This window comes from Lepidothrix coronata, unplaced genomic scaffold (genome assembly GCF_001604755.1).
Source record: "Lepidothrix coronata isolate B3197 unplaced genomic scaffold, Lepidothrix_coronata-1.0 Scaffold72, whole genome shotgun sequence".
Lineage (NCBI taxonomy): Eukaryota > Metazoa > Chordata > Aves > Passeriformes > Pipridae > Lepidothrix > Lepidothrix coronata.
In genome coordinates, this window is record NW_016690252.1 from 1,322,502 (window position 1) to 1,339,781 (window position 17,280).

Below are 17,280 nucleotides of genomic sequence, written 5' to 3' on the forward strand. Positions count from 1 at the left end.
ATGTCCTGCAGGGACTGTAATTGAGCAGGAGGGAGGAGACAGAGGATGAGGGGACAATCCAGCCTTGCAGGAGGCACGCTGGATCCAGCTTCAGCACCACTCTGGGGGCAGCTGCTGGGGGTGTTCGTGTGCCGCTGCAGGCTCCAGGGATGGGGACAGGCTTCCTCTCAGCCCAAAGGGGCAGGGAGCAGACTCCCTGTGCTCTGTGCTGGGCTGTGGGCAGCCAGCGCTGCAGCTTCAGCTCCATTCCAAGGCTTGCAAACTGGATGGGACTCTAAAGGGTGCATGAGGACAGTCCCAAAGCCCCTCAGTGCTTGAGTCCCAGGACTGCCCAGGTTTCTTACCTTGGGGAAGTAGGTGATCTGTGACCCTCCAATACAAGCATTTGTGTTTTTGAGGCATTGCCCATCATGCTGGGCCCAAGCCATGATAGAGGTGGTACCATCTAAGCACAGAGCAGCATTGTGTGCACAGCCCCCAGGCCCCCTGCAGCCCCCGGGCACTTCTGCTAATGAAGCCATTTCTATTTGTCGCCTTTGTGGAACAAAGCTCAGCTCTTCCCCTCTGAAGATCTCAGCTATCGATCCTTGGGAAAAAAGGCAGAGCACATGAAGCCTCAGCTTTCTCCTGCTGCCAGAATGCTCTGTACAGCTCCTGCAGGGTTATTTGGGGGGCAGAGGGGCTGCTGGGGCACTGGGCCATCCCACAGGTCCCTCCTGCAGCCTGGCAGGCCTGTACAACTCTCAGCAGGAAAACATCTAGAAGGACAAAGATTTTTCAGGGCACAGTGGGTTTAGCTTTCAGCAAAGGGGAGTGGGAGGGTCCCCAAAGCCACTCAACCCACATTACTAGCCATGTTAACAAAGTACTCTCTATTGCCATATGGTTTGGAGCTAAAAGAGTGGCCTGGAACCTTGACTTGATGTCCCCTGGTGCCTAGGGTGTGGTGGTGCAACACCCAGCCCCATGTTCATTCTGGGCATGACAGGGCAGTGGCTGTGTGAGCCCTGGGGTGCAGGGGATGTTATCAAAAGGTGCTTTGGAAACTCACAGAATAATTAGGGTTGGAAGGGACTTCTGGAGATCATCCAGTCCAACCTCCCTGCCAAGGCAAAGTCACCTGGACCAGGTGACACAGGAATGTGTCCAGGTGGGATTGGAATGTCTCCAGACAGGGAGACTCCACAACCACCCTGGGCAGCCTGTTCTAGTGCTCTGTCACCCTCAACATGAAGAAGTTCTTCCTCATGTTGAAGTGGAATTTCTTGTGGTTTAGTTTACAGCCACTGCTCCTCATCCTGTCGCTGGGAACCACTGAAAAGGGTCTGGCACCATCCTCATGGCACCTGCCTTTAAGATACTTATATGCATTGATGAGATCCCCTCTCAGTCTTCTCCAGACTAAACAGGCCCAGCTCCCACAGTCTCTGCTCATAAGAGAGATGCTCCAGACCCATCCCCATCTTTGTGGCCTCCACTGGACCCTCTCCAGTATCTCCTTGTCTTTCTTGTTCTGAACAGCCCAGAGTTGTATACAGTTGTACTCCAGATGTATCTTCACTAAGGCCGAGTAGAGGGGCAGCATCGCCTCCCTTGACCTGCTGGCCACACTTCTCCATATGTACATGTATCCATGATACCTTTCCCTCTGCAGTTTAGAAACTTCCTGGACTTTTCTTTGTAGTGGCTGCTGCTAGCATGAATTCATCTCATGCCTCTGAGAGATCCATGTGGCAGAGTGTGCCAGCTGAAGGCAGCAGTGGGGCTGGGGTTGGCTGTAGCACTCCTTAGTGCTTCTCTTCCTCCCGAGCATCACCTGCAGCAGTCGATAGGAGAAAGGTGAACGCGGGGAGGCTGGGGCCTGGGGGAAAGCCCGAGGCAGCCTCCCGGATTTCAAAGGTTCCTGCATCCACACGGATCGCTACATCAATTCTTTTTAATACATCTCAGCGCCTCTTTCCTGGAGGACGGCACCACAATGAAGCCGCCATCGACCGACTGCCCGCCGGGGCGGCGGGAGGGCCGCACGCCTCCCCTCTGCAGTGCAAATCGCCATCGACCGCCCCGCATCCTCCGAGAGGGGCTCCGCGCCCCCGCCCGCATCCCGCGCCTCCCGTCTCCATGGCAACCGCAGTCCTTGGCAACGCGCCGCCATGGCAACGGCCGGAAGGGAGGTGCGGCCGCTTCCGCCCGGCGCGAAGATGGCGGCGGGCGCGGCGGAGCTTCAGCGGCTGCAGTGGCGGCTGGAGGAGCTGGAGCGGCGCGTCGGGCTCGGCGGCGGGGGCTGCGGGCCGAGAAAGGTGCCGAGGAGGAGCTGCGGACACCGGCGGGGGCGGCCCGGCCCGGCGCGGCCCGGCGGAGCCCTGGGGTGCCGCGGCCCGGCGGGGCTTGACAGGCCCGTCGCTTCTTTCTGTGCCTCTGCAGGTGGCGGACGAGCTGGTGAAGGTGCAGGTGGCGCTGAGCAACATCGCCGGCAAGAGGGAGAGGATCAAGATCCTGTTCAAGAAACGTGAGCGGGGTCCCGGGGAGGGGGAGCCGGGAGGAGTAGGCGGGGGAGGGGGAGCTCGAAAACCCCCGTGTGACGTTTCGCTGCTGCAAACAAAAAAATGCTTCTGCCCCCCCCCCCCCCCCCGCGTTTGATCCCCGTTGATGTTTGGGCCCTTATTTTGCGTATTTGGCAGAGAAATAAGTTACTGCAGGAGGTCTCTGCCCGCGGTTCTCCGGCTCAGCTGTCGGGGTTGGGAAAAGGGCCGCTGCGACCTGTCATTCGCTCGATGTCCGTCGGCCTGTGTCAGTGCCGGGATTTGCTCCGCCTGGAATGCAGCCCCTGAGGCCTCTCGGAGCTCCAGAAATTAATTCCTGCGTGCTTGGTTTTGTCGGCCACGCTGGAGCAGCATTCCCCCGTGTGTGTGGTGGGAGTGATCAGGATCACACGCAGACACTGGTGGACAGACCTGGGGAGCTGCCTCCAAACTGAGGGGGTGCCTTGTCCTGCAGAGCTACCTCTTGACCAGGTTTTGGTGTCTGGTGTCACAGAAGGAGCAAGAGAGTCTTTGTGGTCCAAGGCTGTCCAGTGTAAAAGTGTAAAGCGTGTATTTGTTGATGATTTTAAGGACCAGGATGGAGGGTTGTGGGCTGGTTTTGTTCTGAGGGTGGAAGGAAGCAGATTTCGTTCACCTTTGGTATCGTTATCCAAACGAAAAGCAAGTGTTGCAGGTGTCCCTAACAAAGGGGTTTCTGGGCTTGAGCCATTTGTCAGTTCTTGCTCACAGTGCTCTAAAGTCACATATTTCCAAGTAGCAATTAATTAATTGGAAAAGAAAAAAAAAGCCCCTAAGCAGTGTTTGCAAAGCAATCTGACAGGTGGCACAGGGGAAAGTTGCACTTGTGTATGCAATAACATCTCCCCTACTTCTTGTCTCCAAACACTCCAGTTGAAGATGTAATCAAGTACCTTGACCCTCAGTACATTGACAGGATGGCTGTTCCAGATGCCATGAAGTTGCAGTTCATCTTGGCAGGTATGGCATGAAAGGAGGGGAAACAAGAGGGTTTTGTAGCACTGCAAAAAGTGTCCTTTACCTGAGATGGGTCAGGGTGGATTTCTTTCCTTCAGTCGTAAAGATGTGGCCCACGCTTTCTGGAAGCATCAGAGACATGCTTTGTATAAGGATGTTCTCCACCCTCAGCGCTCCCTTGTGCACATCAGCACTGCAGTTTTATCAGCTCTTATCTCTTTAGTACTGATTGTTCAGTTTGACCCCGAATGAATCAAAGGCTGATCAGAAAAACTGGAGCTAGAATGGTTTTCCTCGCCCCACTTCCAGTACTCTAGGCAGTGACGAAAACAGAAGGTGTTTAGATGTGTTTTAAACACCACCAAGCCTTGTGCTCTTCTGTCCTAAGGAATTTGATTCAGCCTGTAATAGTATTGTCTGTGAATGGGACTTCATAGAATTGTGCAATCATAGGATGTTAAGGGTTTGGAATGGATGTTAAAGTTCATCTTGTACCAACCCCCTGCCGTGGGCAGGGACACCTTCCCACTAGACCAGGTTGCTCAAGGCCTTGTCCAGCCTGGCCTTGAACACTGCCAGGAATGGGGCATTCACAACCTCCCTGGGCAACCCATGCCAGTGTCTCACCACCCTCACAGTAAAGAATTTCTTCCTAATACGTAATGTAACATTCCCCTCTTTCGATTTGATCCTTCACCCCTGGTCCTATCACTGCAATTCAGTGGAGGTTCTCCTGCCTGAAATTGGAGTGAATCAAGACCCAGGGATGAGCAGCACAGACGTCTTAAATAAAATCTTGAACAAGCCCCTTTCTGTTAAGACAGATCAGCTGGAAAAGTTACAGCTATTTGTGAAAAGCCAGAGCAGCACCTCATGTTCACTGGTTTTGTGTCTTGTGTGTCCCCCCCCAGAGGAACAGGCTATTCCTGAACGTGCAGCCCTTCTGGAGCAGGTGAAGAACCTCCAGCCCATTTTGGACAGTGCCAGTATCCAAGGTATGCATGTTCTTCTGCAAGTTTGAGCTGAAAATGCCACCCTTCAAGCTGTGGCCTGTCCTGTTTTCTGGGGTGTTTTTTCATTTGAGCCTGAGACTGGAGAAGAGGACAGCACATGGTCATGTGAGAGTGAACTAGGTATAAACATGGTGGTGTGTGTGCTCCTCCCTCATGTTGCTCTAACCTGGCAGAGGTACAGGTGCCTTTTCAAGTGCTTTCCATAATGTTTGTCCAAGTGCTTTACTCTGGTGTAGTTCTTGAGTAGCCCTCGCTGTGGGCACCCCTGAGCTCGTGCCATCCAGGAGCAGTGAGCAGATAAACTTAGTGTTTTAATGTACAAGGTAGTTGGTAGGTTTTTTTTAATCCTATAAAAGCTATGTCTGTGGTGTGTGGCACTGGCATTCAGTGAGCTCTGCTGTGCTGTGCTTGTGGAGGAGGAGTGCTCTTTGTTTTGGGAACTCGTCCTGTGTGCTGTCAAAACAAAAAGCAAAACTGATTTCTCCTCTGCTTTCAGCGGTTCCTGACCATGCAGCCAAACTGCAGCGACTCTCACAGATCCACATACAGCAGCAGGTACTGTAAATATTCCTATCAGTCGTGACTAGAAGGGAGGAGGAACGTCTTGCCGGAGTCTTGACTGACACCCCTGTATTTGCAATTGCTTGATTTGGTCGATTGTAGCAGGTTTTTTCAATTCCAGAATATGCATACTGCAATCTTAAAGAATTTCAAGTACTCCAAGGGGGGAAAGGAGCCAGGATTTCTGGCAATGGAGTCCAAGTTGGAAAACCGCTGGAAATTTGCCTACCAAAACCCTGCTCAAAACAGAGCTTTGAGTGACACATAGTAGGTTTAACCATCTGTCATTCCTCCCTTTTACTAGGACACTGAGGTAAAGCATTGCACTCTTCCAGTGTCCTAGTCTCTGGAAGGCTGTTACTGTCACCCTGTTACTTCACCCTTTCCTTCCCTGTGTGAGCACTCCTGGAGCTGGCAGTGAGTAGCCTGGGCAGTGCCTAATGGCCCCTTTCAACATATTGCTGTGAGTTTCCACTCTGGGGCAGGCAAAGCCTGGATCCTGAGGCGAGGCAACAGTGGTGCAAGCCCAGGGCGTTTGGTGCTTTATCAGCAGGGATGTTTGTGACCTTCCTCTTGACTGTGGAAACCTTTCCAGCTGAAGTGAGCAGCCGCAGCTGGTATCTGAGCTCTAATCTCAGTACTGGCCTTGGATGAGTTTCTCCCCCATGCTTTCAGGATCTGGGAAGGACAGATGTCCTTGAGCTTGTGTGTTTCTCACTGTGGCCCTCCCTCTTTGCAGGAGAAGCGTCATGATCTCACTGACAGTGTCAAGACACTCCTGGAGAGCTACAACAAAATGGTATCCTTTGAGCCTCAGGCCTGGCACAGCTGAGCTGACCCTGTCTCAGAGCTCCCTCCCCTGTCAGGTACTGTTGGGTTCCCAGCCGTGGGTTTAACGACCAGTGCCCTTCCTGATGTGGGGGCACCTCTGTCCCTGTGACCTGCCTGAGCCAGTCAGCCCCTAATCCTGGCTGCGTACGATCCCAGTGCCGAGGCACATCCCAAAACCACAAGTGGGTAGGGAAGCTCTGCTCTTAGCTGTAGACAGCCCTTGTATTGCAGTGGTACAGGGTGTTTAGAAGTGCCTCCTGGACTCCTGTGTTTGGTGCTGTGCCTACAACACCTGGATGGTGTGGATCCATGTAGGCTTTCAGCAGCCCTGCGCCTCCCCCAGGGATTTGGAATTGTAATGGTTCTGTCAGGGTGCTATTCCCTTAGCTTCTTGCTTGTGATTTCTACATTTCTTTCCTTAAGAGTAATGTCTAGACCCTGCTTCTCTCCAAGCAGTTACTGCAATGGAATGAAATACTGACACGGCTGGAAGCGGCCAAGCAAGCAAAACCTGTGGCTGAGTGACAGCAGAGCCGGGAACATGGAGAGCCTGGGGCCCCATGGCACAGCCTGCATCCACTGGCCCCGGCACCTTCCCGCTTGGCCTGAGCATGCTGGAGTGGCACCACGGGCTCCCAGGGACACCTGGCTGTGCTCTGAGCTGTGTCAGCCCAGAATTGAAGCCGCACTGCTCCTTAATCTGCCGCTGTTGCAAATCTTGCACTCCCCTGAAATGTGTCTTGGTTTGTAACATATTTAAAAATCCCTTGCCCCTCTTACTGTGGTCCGTAGTAAAGTCCTGGAACGCTGACTGGGTTGTGTCTCTCTCCCTGAGTATAAGGACTGCTCCTGGCACAGACTGGGGGGCTTTCCCAGGCAGCGATCTCCTTGCAGTCTGCAGGAGGTGGCTGCAGGAGGCAGCTTTGGGCCAAGGGCATGTAAATCTCTTCCATTCCCACAGCCTTCCATAAACTGTGGCACAAAAACGGGAGCTCTTCCTGGGAGCTGCTTGTGCCCAGGGCCATCTGGCCTCATGGAGCTTCTCCCCCAAGCCATTCTCCCATCCCTGTGCTGAGAGGAGGCAGCAGCTTTTGCCTTTACCCTGCCCCTGCTTTCCCAAGTGGCTGCTGCAAGCCAGAACCTGTTTCAGTGAGGGGCACGAGCTGTGCCTTGACGGGTCTGGCCACAACTCGGAGTCTCCGAGTTCCCTTCAGCTTAGAGAGACACTGCCCAGCTGCGTGTGACCTGGGAGTCCTGCAGGAATGGGGCAGGATCCCCGCGGGGAAGTCAGGAGGAGCCTTCCTGCCCCTGTACTCTCCCTGGTCAGCGAGCTCAGCCGTGGGCACACCACGGCGGGACTGCTTGGGCGCACACGGGGACACCGACTTCGCCTGATGTCCGGGAGAGCCGGAGCTGCCCAGGAAAAAAGCTGGAGCTGTCCCAGGAAAGCCAGAGGTGCTCCGGGAGCCACTCCACATCCCGGGCTGTGGGCGGGGCCACACACCGCCCCCGCCCACTACTCACGTGATCTCTACTATGAGCCCCGCCCACACGCCCCGCGCCTGCGCGCGCGCACCGCCGGCCGCCATCTTGAGGCGAGGGGCGTGCTGAGGTGGCCGCAGGTGAGCGGGGTCAGCGACATCTCCTGTCCCACAGGGAAATCCTCCATCCCGCACGGACATCCCCCGTCCCACGGGGTTCATCCCCGCATCTCAGCGCGGCATCCCGGCCTCTCGGGCTCCCATGCGGCCGTGCCGGGGGTGAGGGCCTCGTGTGCTCCCGTGGTCCGGAGCGCGGGCCTTGGGCTGCCGTGTCCCTGCAGGTGTGGGTGGAACGGGGCTCAGGAGCCCACCGGTAACAAAGTGCTGCGTGCTTGAATGCCTCGAGCAGTGGGGGAAAGGGGGCGGAGTGCCCTGCACAGGGCAGGGAGACCTGGGTAAGGATGGGACCTGCCTTGGCAGAGAGGGTCTATCTTTCACTTTCCTTCGAGGAAACTTCTGTTTGTTCCTGCAGCCCCTGGCTTGCTCTCTCTCCTGGGACACGCACTGTTTTACCTTCACCTGCACTGCCAGAGCCCCACGACCCGTCTCTTTGAAACACACGAGGTGCTGCAGTTGGGCTGTGCACTGGGGTGCACAGGGGTGCAGCTGTGGAAGCATCCCCCTGGCTTCTGTTCCCAGGAACCGCAGCTCCCTCGTTTGTTCTGTCTGAGATGCAGCCTGTGTTTGTTACTTGTCCTGTTCAGGCCAACAGCCTGTTCTTTTCACCACCTGCCTGCTGGGGCTCAGGCTGCCCTATGTGTGTTCATGTTGGAGGTACATCCTTATAAGGATATATCTTTTGGATATGGTTCTCCAGGATCCCCATCTCTGACAGCTGAGAGTGCCCTTCAGAGGAGAGGTCATAGCTAATTTTGGTGATAATTTCTTGGGGCAGCAGTTACAGTGGGAGTTTGTGTTCATGGGTCTGTTTTCCCTTTCAGTACTGCAGAATGGAGAACTATAAGAAGACCAAAATCGTGGAGAAACCTTGTCCTCTTCCTTTCACTGACCTGCCCACTGATATCATTGAGATGAAGGTGAAGGACGGGAGCAAGATCAGGAATCTGATGGGCTATGCCATGAGCAAGATGGAGCAGGAGTCTGTGAGGCAGATTCTCTTCACTGGCTCAGGCAAGGCTGTCAGCAAGACCATCACCTGTGTGGAAATTATGAAACGACGGCTCAAGGAGCTGCACCAGATCACCAAGGTGCTCTTCAGGCAAATCGAGGAGATGTGGGAACCTATCGTGCCTGAGGCAGGCCTCGATGCCTTGACAGTGAAGAGGAACATTCCTGCGATATGTGTCCTGCTCAGCAAAGACCCCCTGGACCCTCAGGAGCCGGGATACCAGGCTCCAGGATCCTTTGATGCCTTCTGGACCGATACACTCAAAGCAGAGTCCCAGGGCCAGATGAAGAGAAAGCAGGGTGGGGGTCGGGGCGTTGGGAGCACAGGGAAGCACCCGCGCTCCGCAGGGGCAGCGCCAGGGGAGCCCTGAGCGGGAGCCCCGAGGCACCGGCGCCACGTGGTCCGGGGTGGCTGCAGGAACCAGCCGCGTGCTGGGGCTGCGGAGCTGCTGCTGACACATCAGGGGGAGGGCAGGACTCTCGTAACTGCCTGTGATTGTGGCTGTCTAAAACTGTATTTTGAAGAGTTCCCTTGCCAAAGGCTGCCAGGCCGTGCTTCATAGTGGGTCGGGGAAGACGGGAGTCACCTCTGCGTGAGCAAGGACTGTTGGTGTCCTGTCAGTGAGCCCCAGCAGAGGGGCTGCTCACCCGGCCAGATTTCGGCTGCCAGAGGGTGCAGCAGCCCAGGCTGTGGGACAGACACGTGCCTGCCTGTGTGGCAGGTACAAAGGGCAGATGGGACCTGACATGGAATTAATTCCCTGGCATCCCCAGGGCTGTGAGTGGACAGACAGTGGGACACAGGGCTTAGTTGGCCACTTGTGTGCTTCAGAGTCTGTCTGCTGAGCCTGTTGGGGGGGTTGAATGTACGACTGTGAGGGTACAGGTCCATCTGCCGTTGTGTGCACAGAGCTCCCTTCCCATCCCACTTTGGCTCTGCGGAGCTGGTGGTTGCTCTTCTCTCTGCCAGAATGACAGCACTCTACTTGTGCCATAACCAGCCTGAAATCCTGGGGCTGTACCACTGCCCTGGGGTGGTAGTCATGGGAAGCTCCAGAGGATACTGTTCTTTCCCCTTACTGCTCCTTCATAATGCACAAAGTTGGGTTCAAAATAAAGTTTCTCTTCTCGCAACTTGGAAATTTGTCATGTCTACCTTGTCCCACTGGAGGTCACCCTGTGAGCATTGGTGGTGGGGCTGTTGCTGCAGCTGCTCTTCCAGCTGCTTAGTGTTTGTTCCTCTCATGACTGCAAATGGACCCTGATCTGAGGGGAGTAGCTTAATATGCAAATATTAACCTCCTTTAATATCCAAAAAAGGTCAGCGTTGTGGGTTTTTTCTGGGAAAATTTTTGCTAATACTTTTTTTGCTCTTTTAAGCTGGCCAGAACTGCAGTCTCAAAAAGACTTATTCCAAACTCTGCTGAGCGAGGCAAAGGATGGATCACCTTTTCTTAGGCAATAGTTTCCCTTCTGGAGCAGCTCTGGTAAGTAACTCTGGGCAGGAGGGAAGTGCTGTTCCCTGTGACAGGCTGAGCTCTCACTGCTCACATGTGTCCCACGCACTGCCTGTCCTGCCTGTGTCATGAGCTCCAGCTGGACCCAATGTTTTGCATTGTCAGTCAATGGGCAACAAACACAAGTGTTTAAAGAAGAAATTTCGCCTAAATCAGGGGTCAGGAGAGATGTGGTGCAACCCTGCCTGCCTTGTGTCAACATGAGCTTTGTCACAGGCTGAGCACCTGGCATGGCCAGGACAATGCTGGGTTTACATGCCTCCTCCTCCTCCACTTCTCCTGGTGGTCTTACTGCTTCCTGCCCCACCACTGTCCCTGGACCTGGAGGTAGGCAGGGAAACTGTTGACCTGTCTGCTGTTCCAGATCAGGTGAAGCCTGGGGATGGGGCAGAGTTAATCTGGTTTACCTGGTGCTCTTCCCAGCTGCTGCTCCCTTACGTCTAAGGAGGAGACTGCTTTTCTTGACTAATTAGCAGATTAGCCATAAATGCCAAGGAAGATGCTCCAGTGTGTGATCAGATTGGTTCTGACATTTCAACAGGCAATGTGCCTGTGTTTGTTTACTCAAAACACCCCCTTAGTGGAGAGCCTGAGAGCCAGGTCCTCAGGCAGCCTGTGTGAGCCTCCCTCCTGTGTGGCACGTTTAACGCCTTCTCATCAAAGGTACAAAATGATTGTTATTTTTGTTTCACGTTGGAAAGTTATCCTCCACTGACTAGTTGGCTCTCCTGTCAGGATCAAGCATTTCCCAGCCTTCACACTTGTGAGTGCCAGGTCAGCCAGGATGGGTCTGGCCTTCACCCATCCTTCATCGAGCTGCCTCTTTTCCCTGGTGCAGCACACCGTGTGGAGCTGCCCAGCCGGACAGGCCCCTGCTCCCCAGGAGGCTGCTGTGGATCCCCTGTGTCACCATCATCTGTCTGTGTCACCAGCTGCTCGTGGGGCCTGGGCTTGGCTTTTCAGAGCAACTGCAGGTGCCAAGACCTGATCCCTGGGGGTCTCCAGGAACCACCCCCAGCGCCCTATGTGCCTCCCAGCCACCTCCCCCCAGTGTCCTTCACCAGGTGTTCCCCCCCTTTGGGGTGATGCCCCACACCAGGGTGTCCGGCTCTGGTGCCCATATGGAAGCTGGCAGTTTAGGGGTGTGGCATGCCCAGGGTTGGGTTGCCCCATTCCTCAGTTCCTCCACTAACAGGACAGGGAGAACCCGGCTGTGCGGGTGAGGCTGATACTGCCCAGATTCCCAGGTACTGAATGTCCCTAAATGTCCTGTTCCTTCCTCTCTGTGGGCTGTGACGGTGCCTGTGCCCACCCCTGCCTGTAGCCCTTGTGATCCGGCAGGGACCCCAGCTCAGCTTGGCAAGTCCGTGTTCAGCGTCCTCCACCCCGGCATGCCGGGCCGTGGTGCACGTGTGTGTCCGTGTGCCCGTGAACATGTGTTTGTGCGTGTGTGCACACATGTGCGCAGGGCAGGCAGGGAGGTACAGGCAGGGCTACACGAGCAGCAGCGGGAGGGCAGCAGAGCCAGCGGAGGCACCGGGGCAGTACCGGCAGCACCAGCAGTGCCGGAGGCAATACCGGGGTCGGTACCGGCTCAGCGCGGGTAGCGGGGCACTACCGGCGGTAATGGGAGTACCGGGGTCAGTCCGAGCAGTTACCCGGGCAGTACCGGGGTCGATATCGAGGTCAGTACCGGCACCACGGGCAGTACTGGGGTCAGTACCGAGTTAGTACCGCGGTCAGTACGGGCAGTATTGAGTCAGTACCGAGTAAATTACCGGTGTCAAAATCGGGGTCAGCACCGGCAGCACGAGCAGTACCGGGGAAAGCACCGGCAGTATCTGGGGCAGTACGGGGTCAGTACCAGGAGCAGTACCGGGGAAAGCATCGGCAGTATCTGGGGCAGTACGGGGTCAGTACCAGGAGCAGTACCGGGGAAAGCATCGGCAGTATCTGGGGCAGTACGGGGTCAGTACCAGGAGCAGTACCGGGGAAAGCATCGGCAGTATCTGGGGCAGTACGGGGTCAGTACCAGGAGCAGTACCGGGGAAAGCACCGGCAGTATCTGGGGCAGTACGGGGTCAGTACCAGGAGCAGTACCGGGGCAGTACCGGGGTCTGCACGGTCCGTGTCCGTGCCGGCAGAGCGCGCGCTGCCCGCCGCTGTCCCCGCGCCGCTCACGTGGGCGCCGCGCGAGGGGGCGTGTCCCAGGCCGGGGCTCGGCCAATGGCGGGCGGCGGGCGGCGGGCGGGCACCAATGGCGGGGCGGGGGCGTGGCGGGGCCGGGCCTCGCCCCTCGGTGCCGGCGGGAGGACGCGGGCGGCGCGCGGGGTTGCGGCACCCACGGGCGGCCCGGCGGGACCGCACCGGAACCGAGCACCGCACACACCGCACGCACCGCACACACCGCACACCGCGCCGGGACCCCGCTCCGCGCCGGGACACGGCCCCGGCAGCGCCTCCCGCCGGCACCGGGGTCCCGGCGGTTCCAGGGGCGCAGCGGAGGCAGGTGGGTAACGCCGGGACCCCGCGGCGGGAGGGCGGAGTTGGCGGCACCTGTTGCTGCCCCGTGTCAGGGGCTCCGCGGCGGGCGGGGATCAGAGGCACCGGGGACACCCGGAGCCGGGGCTCTCCCTGACCCGGTGAGAAGCACAAGGGGGGCTACGCCGGCCCCCACCTGCTGCCGCCCGGCCCCTGGCCCCGTTCTGGGTGCGGAACCTCGCAGCGGGGTCCTGGCGGCAGGAAAAGCGGGTGGAGAGGGGATAGGAGCCCGGCCAGGGCTGCCCGTAGTCACCCAGTGCAGCGCGGGGAGGTGCCGATGGGTCTCCCACTGGGGACACCTCCAGTTTGGTGGCCCTCGCAGGGGATGGGGAGGACTGCCAGGGCATGCGGTGCTGGAAAGGTCCTCCAAACAGCATCTGACCTGGAAGCTGTTGCAGCCTCCATACTCCAGCGGAGCCCCTTGGGCTCTGGGGTCGCTGCCCCCTGATACCCCTAGAGGCCACCCTGAGGGGCTCACACAGCCTGTCCCCTCATACTCGTGGTGACGGTGACTTTCTCTCTTCCAGGAAGGAGAAGAGGGATCCCTGTGTCCTGCCAGAGGAAGGAGGAGCCCAGAGAAGGCTCTCATCGATCCTTCCCAGCTGTGCAGAGCAGCCGGGACTCAGCTGTGAGCTGCCAAACTGACGGGGAGGACGCTGTCCTGCTGCCTGCCTGGCCCCGTCCCCACCCCACCGCCAGCACCACCGCTGTCCCCTCTGTCCCCTGCCAATGCCGGCAGGTGGAGGCTGCACACGCAATCACTGCACTGGCATCCCAAGTGTGAGACCAAGCTGTGGGCCCTGTTTACTCCCGTGGGACAGTGGCCATGGGGGCTGCTCTCTCCACTGGGGCGATCGTGGCAATTTCTTTTAACTGTGTCATTGCATTGCTCATCCTCATCCTCTTCCTCATCCTCTGCAAAGCTTGCAGGACCCCTTCATGCCCCAAGAAGAGCCCAGCTTCTGATGCGGATGAGTCAAGGAATGAAGAGAAGTACCTGCTGCAGCCCTGATCTGCCTGATTTGGGGAGTTGGGTACCTAGCTGTGCCAGAGGAGTTTCCCCAGCCTGGATGCTTGTGCTAGGACTGGGGTGCAAGACTAGGCATGATGAAAGCAGAGGGGACACCCAGCTGCTCACAGGGGCCATGACAGGGGGCACAGTCCTTTGCCTTGGTGGTTTTAGTGTGTGAAGTTCCTGCGAGTGCCTGCAGTGATCATGGGGATAGAGAGACAACAGCTGGGGATGTGCTACAGGGACAATCATGCCTGTCCCAGCGGCCAGAAAGCACAGCAGGAGCCCTGCCCTCATGTGCACCCTGTGCTCGGGAAGAGCCTATGGGCCCGGGACAGTGGCCACCACAGTGCAGACCTGAGCAAGGCTGGGTGGAGGCTCAGAGAGGGGAGGCAGCAGGACTGGTACAGGCACTTTTTCCCAAGCAGGCTGGCTGTTCAATGGTGGGGTGTGCCCAGGGGGACCCAAGCAGCCCTGGCCCTGCTGGCAGAGCAGGGTGTTACCAGTCCAGATGTTTGGGGGTGGCCCTGGGGTGCCGTGGGTCCCCAGCCTCAGGATGGCATTTGGCACACATCTGCCCAAGCAGCCAGTTTGATGAGGCACAAGAGGGTCTGCATGGTCTGCCCGATCCTCCCCAGTCTGTCTGCCAATCCCCTCCAGCATTAGCACTAATGCTACTAGGCAAACAGCCCTCTTCCTCACCGTGGGTTTGTCCCTGCCTTCCCTCCTGCCTACTGCCAGCTGAAGCCAGACAGTGGGATTTGGCCAGCCTGCGAGCAGCAGACGTGCCCTCGCTGGCATTCCCATCCCCACTGACAGCTTTTTCCTGGGGAGGTGGGAGATGTGGGGAGATGAGAGTGCCCAGACAAACAGCACTGAAGGTTCTTTGACCCCGACTGTTCCCTGGGGATCACAGTGGCTCTGTGGGGAGGGATGCTGGTAGTCTGGCTTGTCCTCAAGCCTGGCTGCTGCATCCCCTGCCCTGCCAGCAGGTGCCGTGGGTTTTGGAGGGCTCTGCCTTGCCTATCCTAGAGCCGAGCAATAGCCATGGTCACTGCTGGCACAGCCACTGCAATAAGGGGACAGAGGGGTGGGGTGGGAGGGACACTGGCCAGGGTCCCTGCACAGGCTTGGCCAGGCCTGGCAGAGCCTGGGGTTCCTCCCCATGTCAGGTGTAGTGAACACATCCCTTTGCAGCCTTGTTTTTACTAGACTAATAAACCAATTGTAGGACCCAGGTGGTGTCTCTGAGCTCTACCCAGCGCCTGAAAAATTTGGGGGAGGTGGTGTGTCCTGCCATCCCGCAGGGCTGAGGAGCCCCGGGGCTGGTGGCCGATGTGACTGGAGGACTGTGGGTGGTTTGCTGGGTGATGGTGATAAGGAAGGGCTCGTGTCCTCATTCATCTGTGGCTTTTAAATGCTGGGTGAGAAACCTGACCTGGTGTTTCATGCCCGCAGCATGTCTGCCTGGTCTGGAGACAAGTGAGTGTCAGCAGGGAGCACTCCCCAACCTCTGCGCCAGAGGCACTGTGAGTTTCCAAGCTGTGTCCTCTGGGGGACACAGGCCAGCTGAGTGGATGGAGCACACATCCCACCACACCTGTGTGGTGGGCCGAGCGCCTCTGGTCCCCAGTCCCGGGAACTATGCACAAGGATCCAGCGGTGACAGCCCGACGCTCACCGCTCATCAGCATGCGCTGAGGCCACCGCGGCTCCTGCCACCATCGCAGGCACGCAGCAGCTAATCCTCTGCTGCACAGCGCCGGAGCCGTGGGAAGGCTCTGCAAACCCCGCCGCCCAGCCATTCCCGCAGGCACCAGCTGGGCTGAGGCCCCCGGGAGGGGGGAGCCGTGACCCTCCCGCAGCTGGTGAGCGGCAGCTGCTCTGATGTGCTCTCTGGAGGGATGGCACGTCTCTCTCCCGCAGTCATGGGCCAGGTTTCAAGCCACTCTCCAGCTTAGGCTGCCGCCCCAAAATCCAGGGGACCACACAAATGCCTGTGGGGCTGTGGGGCTGCAGCTCAGCGCTCAGTCGCTCAGGCCGCCGCTCACGGCGGGACTGCCTGCCATGAAGCTGCAGTCCTGAGGCTTTCCTGGGGCTGCTGGGACCAGCCCTCACCTGCTCTCCATAGGGCTCTCACCTAGTGCAAACCCATCCAAGGGCAGGGAATGCCGAGGGCTTGTGGCTCTGGGGTAGCGAGCACGGTGAGATTTGCCTGACCTCAGAAGCGACCGCACACCACAGCTCTCCCAGCACCTTCGTTTATTTGTCCGGGCACAGAGGCGAAGTGTTCCTGTTGTGCAAAAAGTGGGCGGCGCGGGCCCGTGGCTTGCATGCCAAGCAGCCGCCGATCAAAGCTGAGCTTGTTCGGCCGGCGGCTGCTGGCAGAGTCATCGTTCCCCCCTCTTACGTCTCTGCCTTGGCCTCCGGCTCTCTTACCAGGCTAAGCAGCTTCTCCAGCTTCGCCATTTCCACCTCGGGACCCTTCTTAACCTCCTGGCCTTTCTTCTCCTGCAAAGAGAGCAAGCAGGACACAGCTGTGAGCAGGGAGGGCTGCGGGGATGAGGAGGGGTCCGGCACAGGGATGGCTGCCGTACTGCTGTGTCCTTGCTCTCACCACGCACCGGAGGCTGACCCACAGGGAGATGCACCTGCCTATCCCTGTATTTCAAGCTTAAGGTGCCTTGAGATGTTTAAAAGGCTCTTATGGGCTGGGGAACGATGCTAAGGAGTGGGAGTGGATCTGCTGATCCACAGGGACTCAAACCTTCTTCTGCCTCTCTCTTCCCAGTTTCTCAGCCCTGTGGGACTGGAGCACCCTGTAAGCCCTCCAGCTATTCCCCCAAGCCCTGGGGAGGTGCCAGGCATGCAAGACTCCTACAGCAATGACAGCAATGCAGGTGTTCAAACCTCCCTGAAACAGTCCCACGACACCCATCCCATGCAGGTCCTCCTGGAAAGAGGCAGCCATAGGAGCAGAGATCATCCTTCTTGCACCCAAATGGCTTTTCCCAGGAGGGCAGGTGGCTGCTGAGAGCCCCTAACCCACAGTCCTCCAGCACCTGTCCCAACCGTTCCAGGTGCTCCCTGCTTGAGTGCTAAAGCAAACCACCAGCATCCTGAGAGCAATCACACAGCACAAGGGAAATAACCTGTCCAGTTCAGTCCTCACTTGTCTGGGGACAGCAGGAGCTTCCAGGCCTGGCAGGGGCCGATGTCCCTGCTGAGGATACAAATGCCACTCAATGCTTTGGGCAGAACACATGCCCCCCTGCTGTGGGCTGCAGCATCAGTGCATTGCTCTGACCAGAGCTCCGGGACTTTGGGGAAGTGGCAACTGGGTTTGGACTCTCCAGGCTTACACCAGGTCAGACACAGCTGCAGCAGAGGAATTTGCCAGCCTGCATCCAGCACAACAAACCCTCCCACAGCTGAACATCTACCCCATGGGGTTCCTCCAGAACAGCATCCCCACAGTTACCACTTTCCATCAAAAAGTGCTGTTTTCTGCTCACAGCCTTCCCCTTTGACAGCCTGCTGGATCTCACCTTGCCTTTGGATTTGGGGGGTACTCCTGCTTTGGGGCTGGGAAGCTCCTCTGTGCTCAGCATGGCTCTG

At 57.6% G+C, this 17,280-nt stretch overlaps 4 protein-coding genes across 8 annotated transcripts in view; 3 read left to right on the top strand and 1 right to left on the bottom strand.

Moving 5' to 3' along the window:
* The first annotated feature begins 2,165 nt into the window (after nt 1–2,165).
* Nucleotides 2,166–6,734, top strand: DCTN3 (dynactin subunit 3). Its single transcript, XM_017819117.1, has 7 exons — nt 2,166–2,300; nt 2,425–2,509; nt 3,435–3,521; nt 4,430–4,513; nt 5,028–5,086; nt 5,832–5,891; nt 6,359–6,734. The coding sequence occupies exons 1-7, from the start codon at nt 2,202–2,204 to the stop codon at nt 6,446–6,448; spliced, it is 564 nt and encodes a 187-aa protein (XP_017674606.1). The 5' UTR covers nt 2,166–2,201; the 3' UTR covers nt 6,449–6,734.
* Nucleotides 6,735–7,465: 731 nt separating this feature from the next.
* Nucleotides 7,466–9,726, top strand: RPP25L (ribonuclease P/MRP subunit p25 like). Of its 3 annotated transcripts, none has more exons than XM_017818986.1 (2): nt 7,466–7,545; nt 8,406–9,726. In XM_017818986.1, the coding sequence occupies exon 2, from the start codon at nt 8,415–8,417 to the stop codon at nt 8,961–8,963; it is 549 nt and encodes a 182-aa protein (XP_017674475.1). In that variant the 5' UTR covers nt 7,466–7,545; nt 8,406–8,414; the 3' UTR covers nt 8,964–9,726. The 3 variants fall into 3 exon arrangements, with proteins under 3 accessions (XP_017674475.1, XP_017674477.1, XP_017674476.1); XM_017818988.1 differs by lacking the exon at nt 7,466–7,545 and adding an exon at nt 7,563–7,683; XM_017818987.1 differs by lacking the exon at nt 7,466–7,545 and adding an exon at nt 7,783–7,859.
* A 1,934-nt stretch (nt 9,727–11,660) lies between these two features.
* ENHO (energy homeostasis associated) lies at nt 11,661–14,899 on the top strand. Of its 2 annotated transcripts, none has more exons than XM_017819008.1 (2): nt 11,661–11,794; nt 13,178–14,899. In XM_017819008.1, the coding sequence occupies exon 2, from the start codon at nt 13,477–13,479 to the stop codon at nt 13,660–13,662; it is 186 nt and encodes a 61-aa protein (XP_017674497.1). In that variant the 5' UTR covers nt 11,661–11,794; nt 13,178–13,476; the 3' UTR covers nt 13,663–14,899. The 2 variants fall into 2 exon arrangements, with proteins under 2 accessions (XP_017674497.1, XP_017674496.1); XM_017819007.1 differs by lacking the exon at nt 11,661–11,794 and adding an exon at nt 12,524–12,618.
* Nucleotides 14,900–15,916: 1,017 nt separating this feature from the next.
* Nucleotides 15,917–17,280, bottom strand: part of DNAI1 (dynein axonemal intermediate chain 1) — a 140,499-nt gene continuing 139,135 nt past the window's right edge. For both annotated transcript variants that reach the window (XM_017819004.1, XM_017819003.1), the window contains one exon: nt 15,917–16,173. In XM_017819004.1, coding sequence (XP_017674493.1) covers nt 16,069–16,173 — 105 coding nt within the window. In that variant the 3' untranslated portion in view covers nt 15,917–16,068. The remainder of the gene's footprint in view (nt 16,174–17,280) is intronic.

Excerpts from the sequence above, each read along its gene's own strand:
- DCTN3 (XM_017819117.1), top strand. The coding sequence starts at position 2,202 with ATGGCGGCGGGCGCGGCGGAGCTTCAGCGGCTGCAGTGGCGGCTGGAG. Across the intron at positions 4,514-5,027 it reads GGACAGTGCCAGTATCCAAG|CGGTTCCTGACCATGCAGCC; the intron begins GTATGCATGTTC and ends CTCTGCTTTCAG. Across the intron at positions 5,087-5,831 it reads AGATCCACATACAGCAGCAG|GAGAAGCGTCATGATCTCAC; the intron begins GTACTGTAAATA and ends CCCTCTTTGCAG.
- RPP25L (XM_017818986.1), top strand. The coding sequence starts at position 8,415 with ATGGAGAACTATAAGAAGACCAAAATCGTGGAGAAACCTTGTCCTCTT.
- ENHO (XM_017819008.1), top strand. The coding sequence starts at position 13,477 with ATGGGGGCTGCTCTCTCCACTGGGGCGATCGTGGCAATTTCTTTTAAC.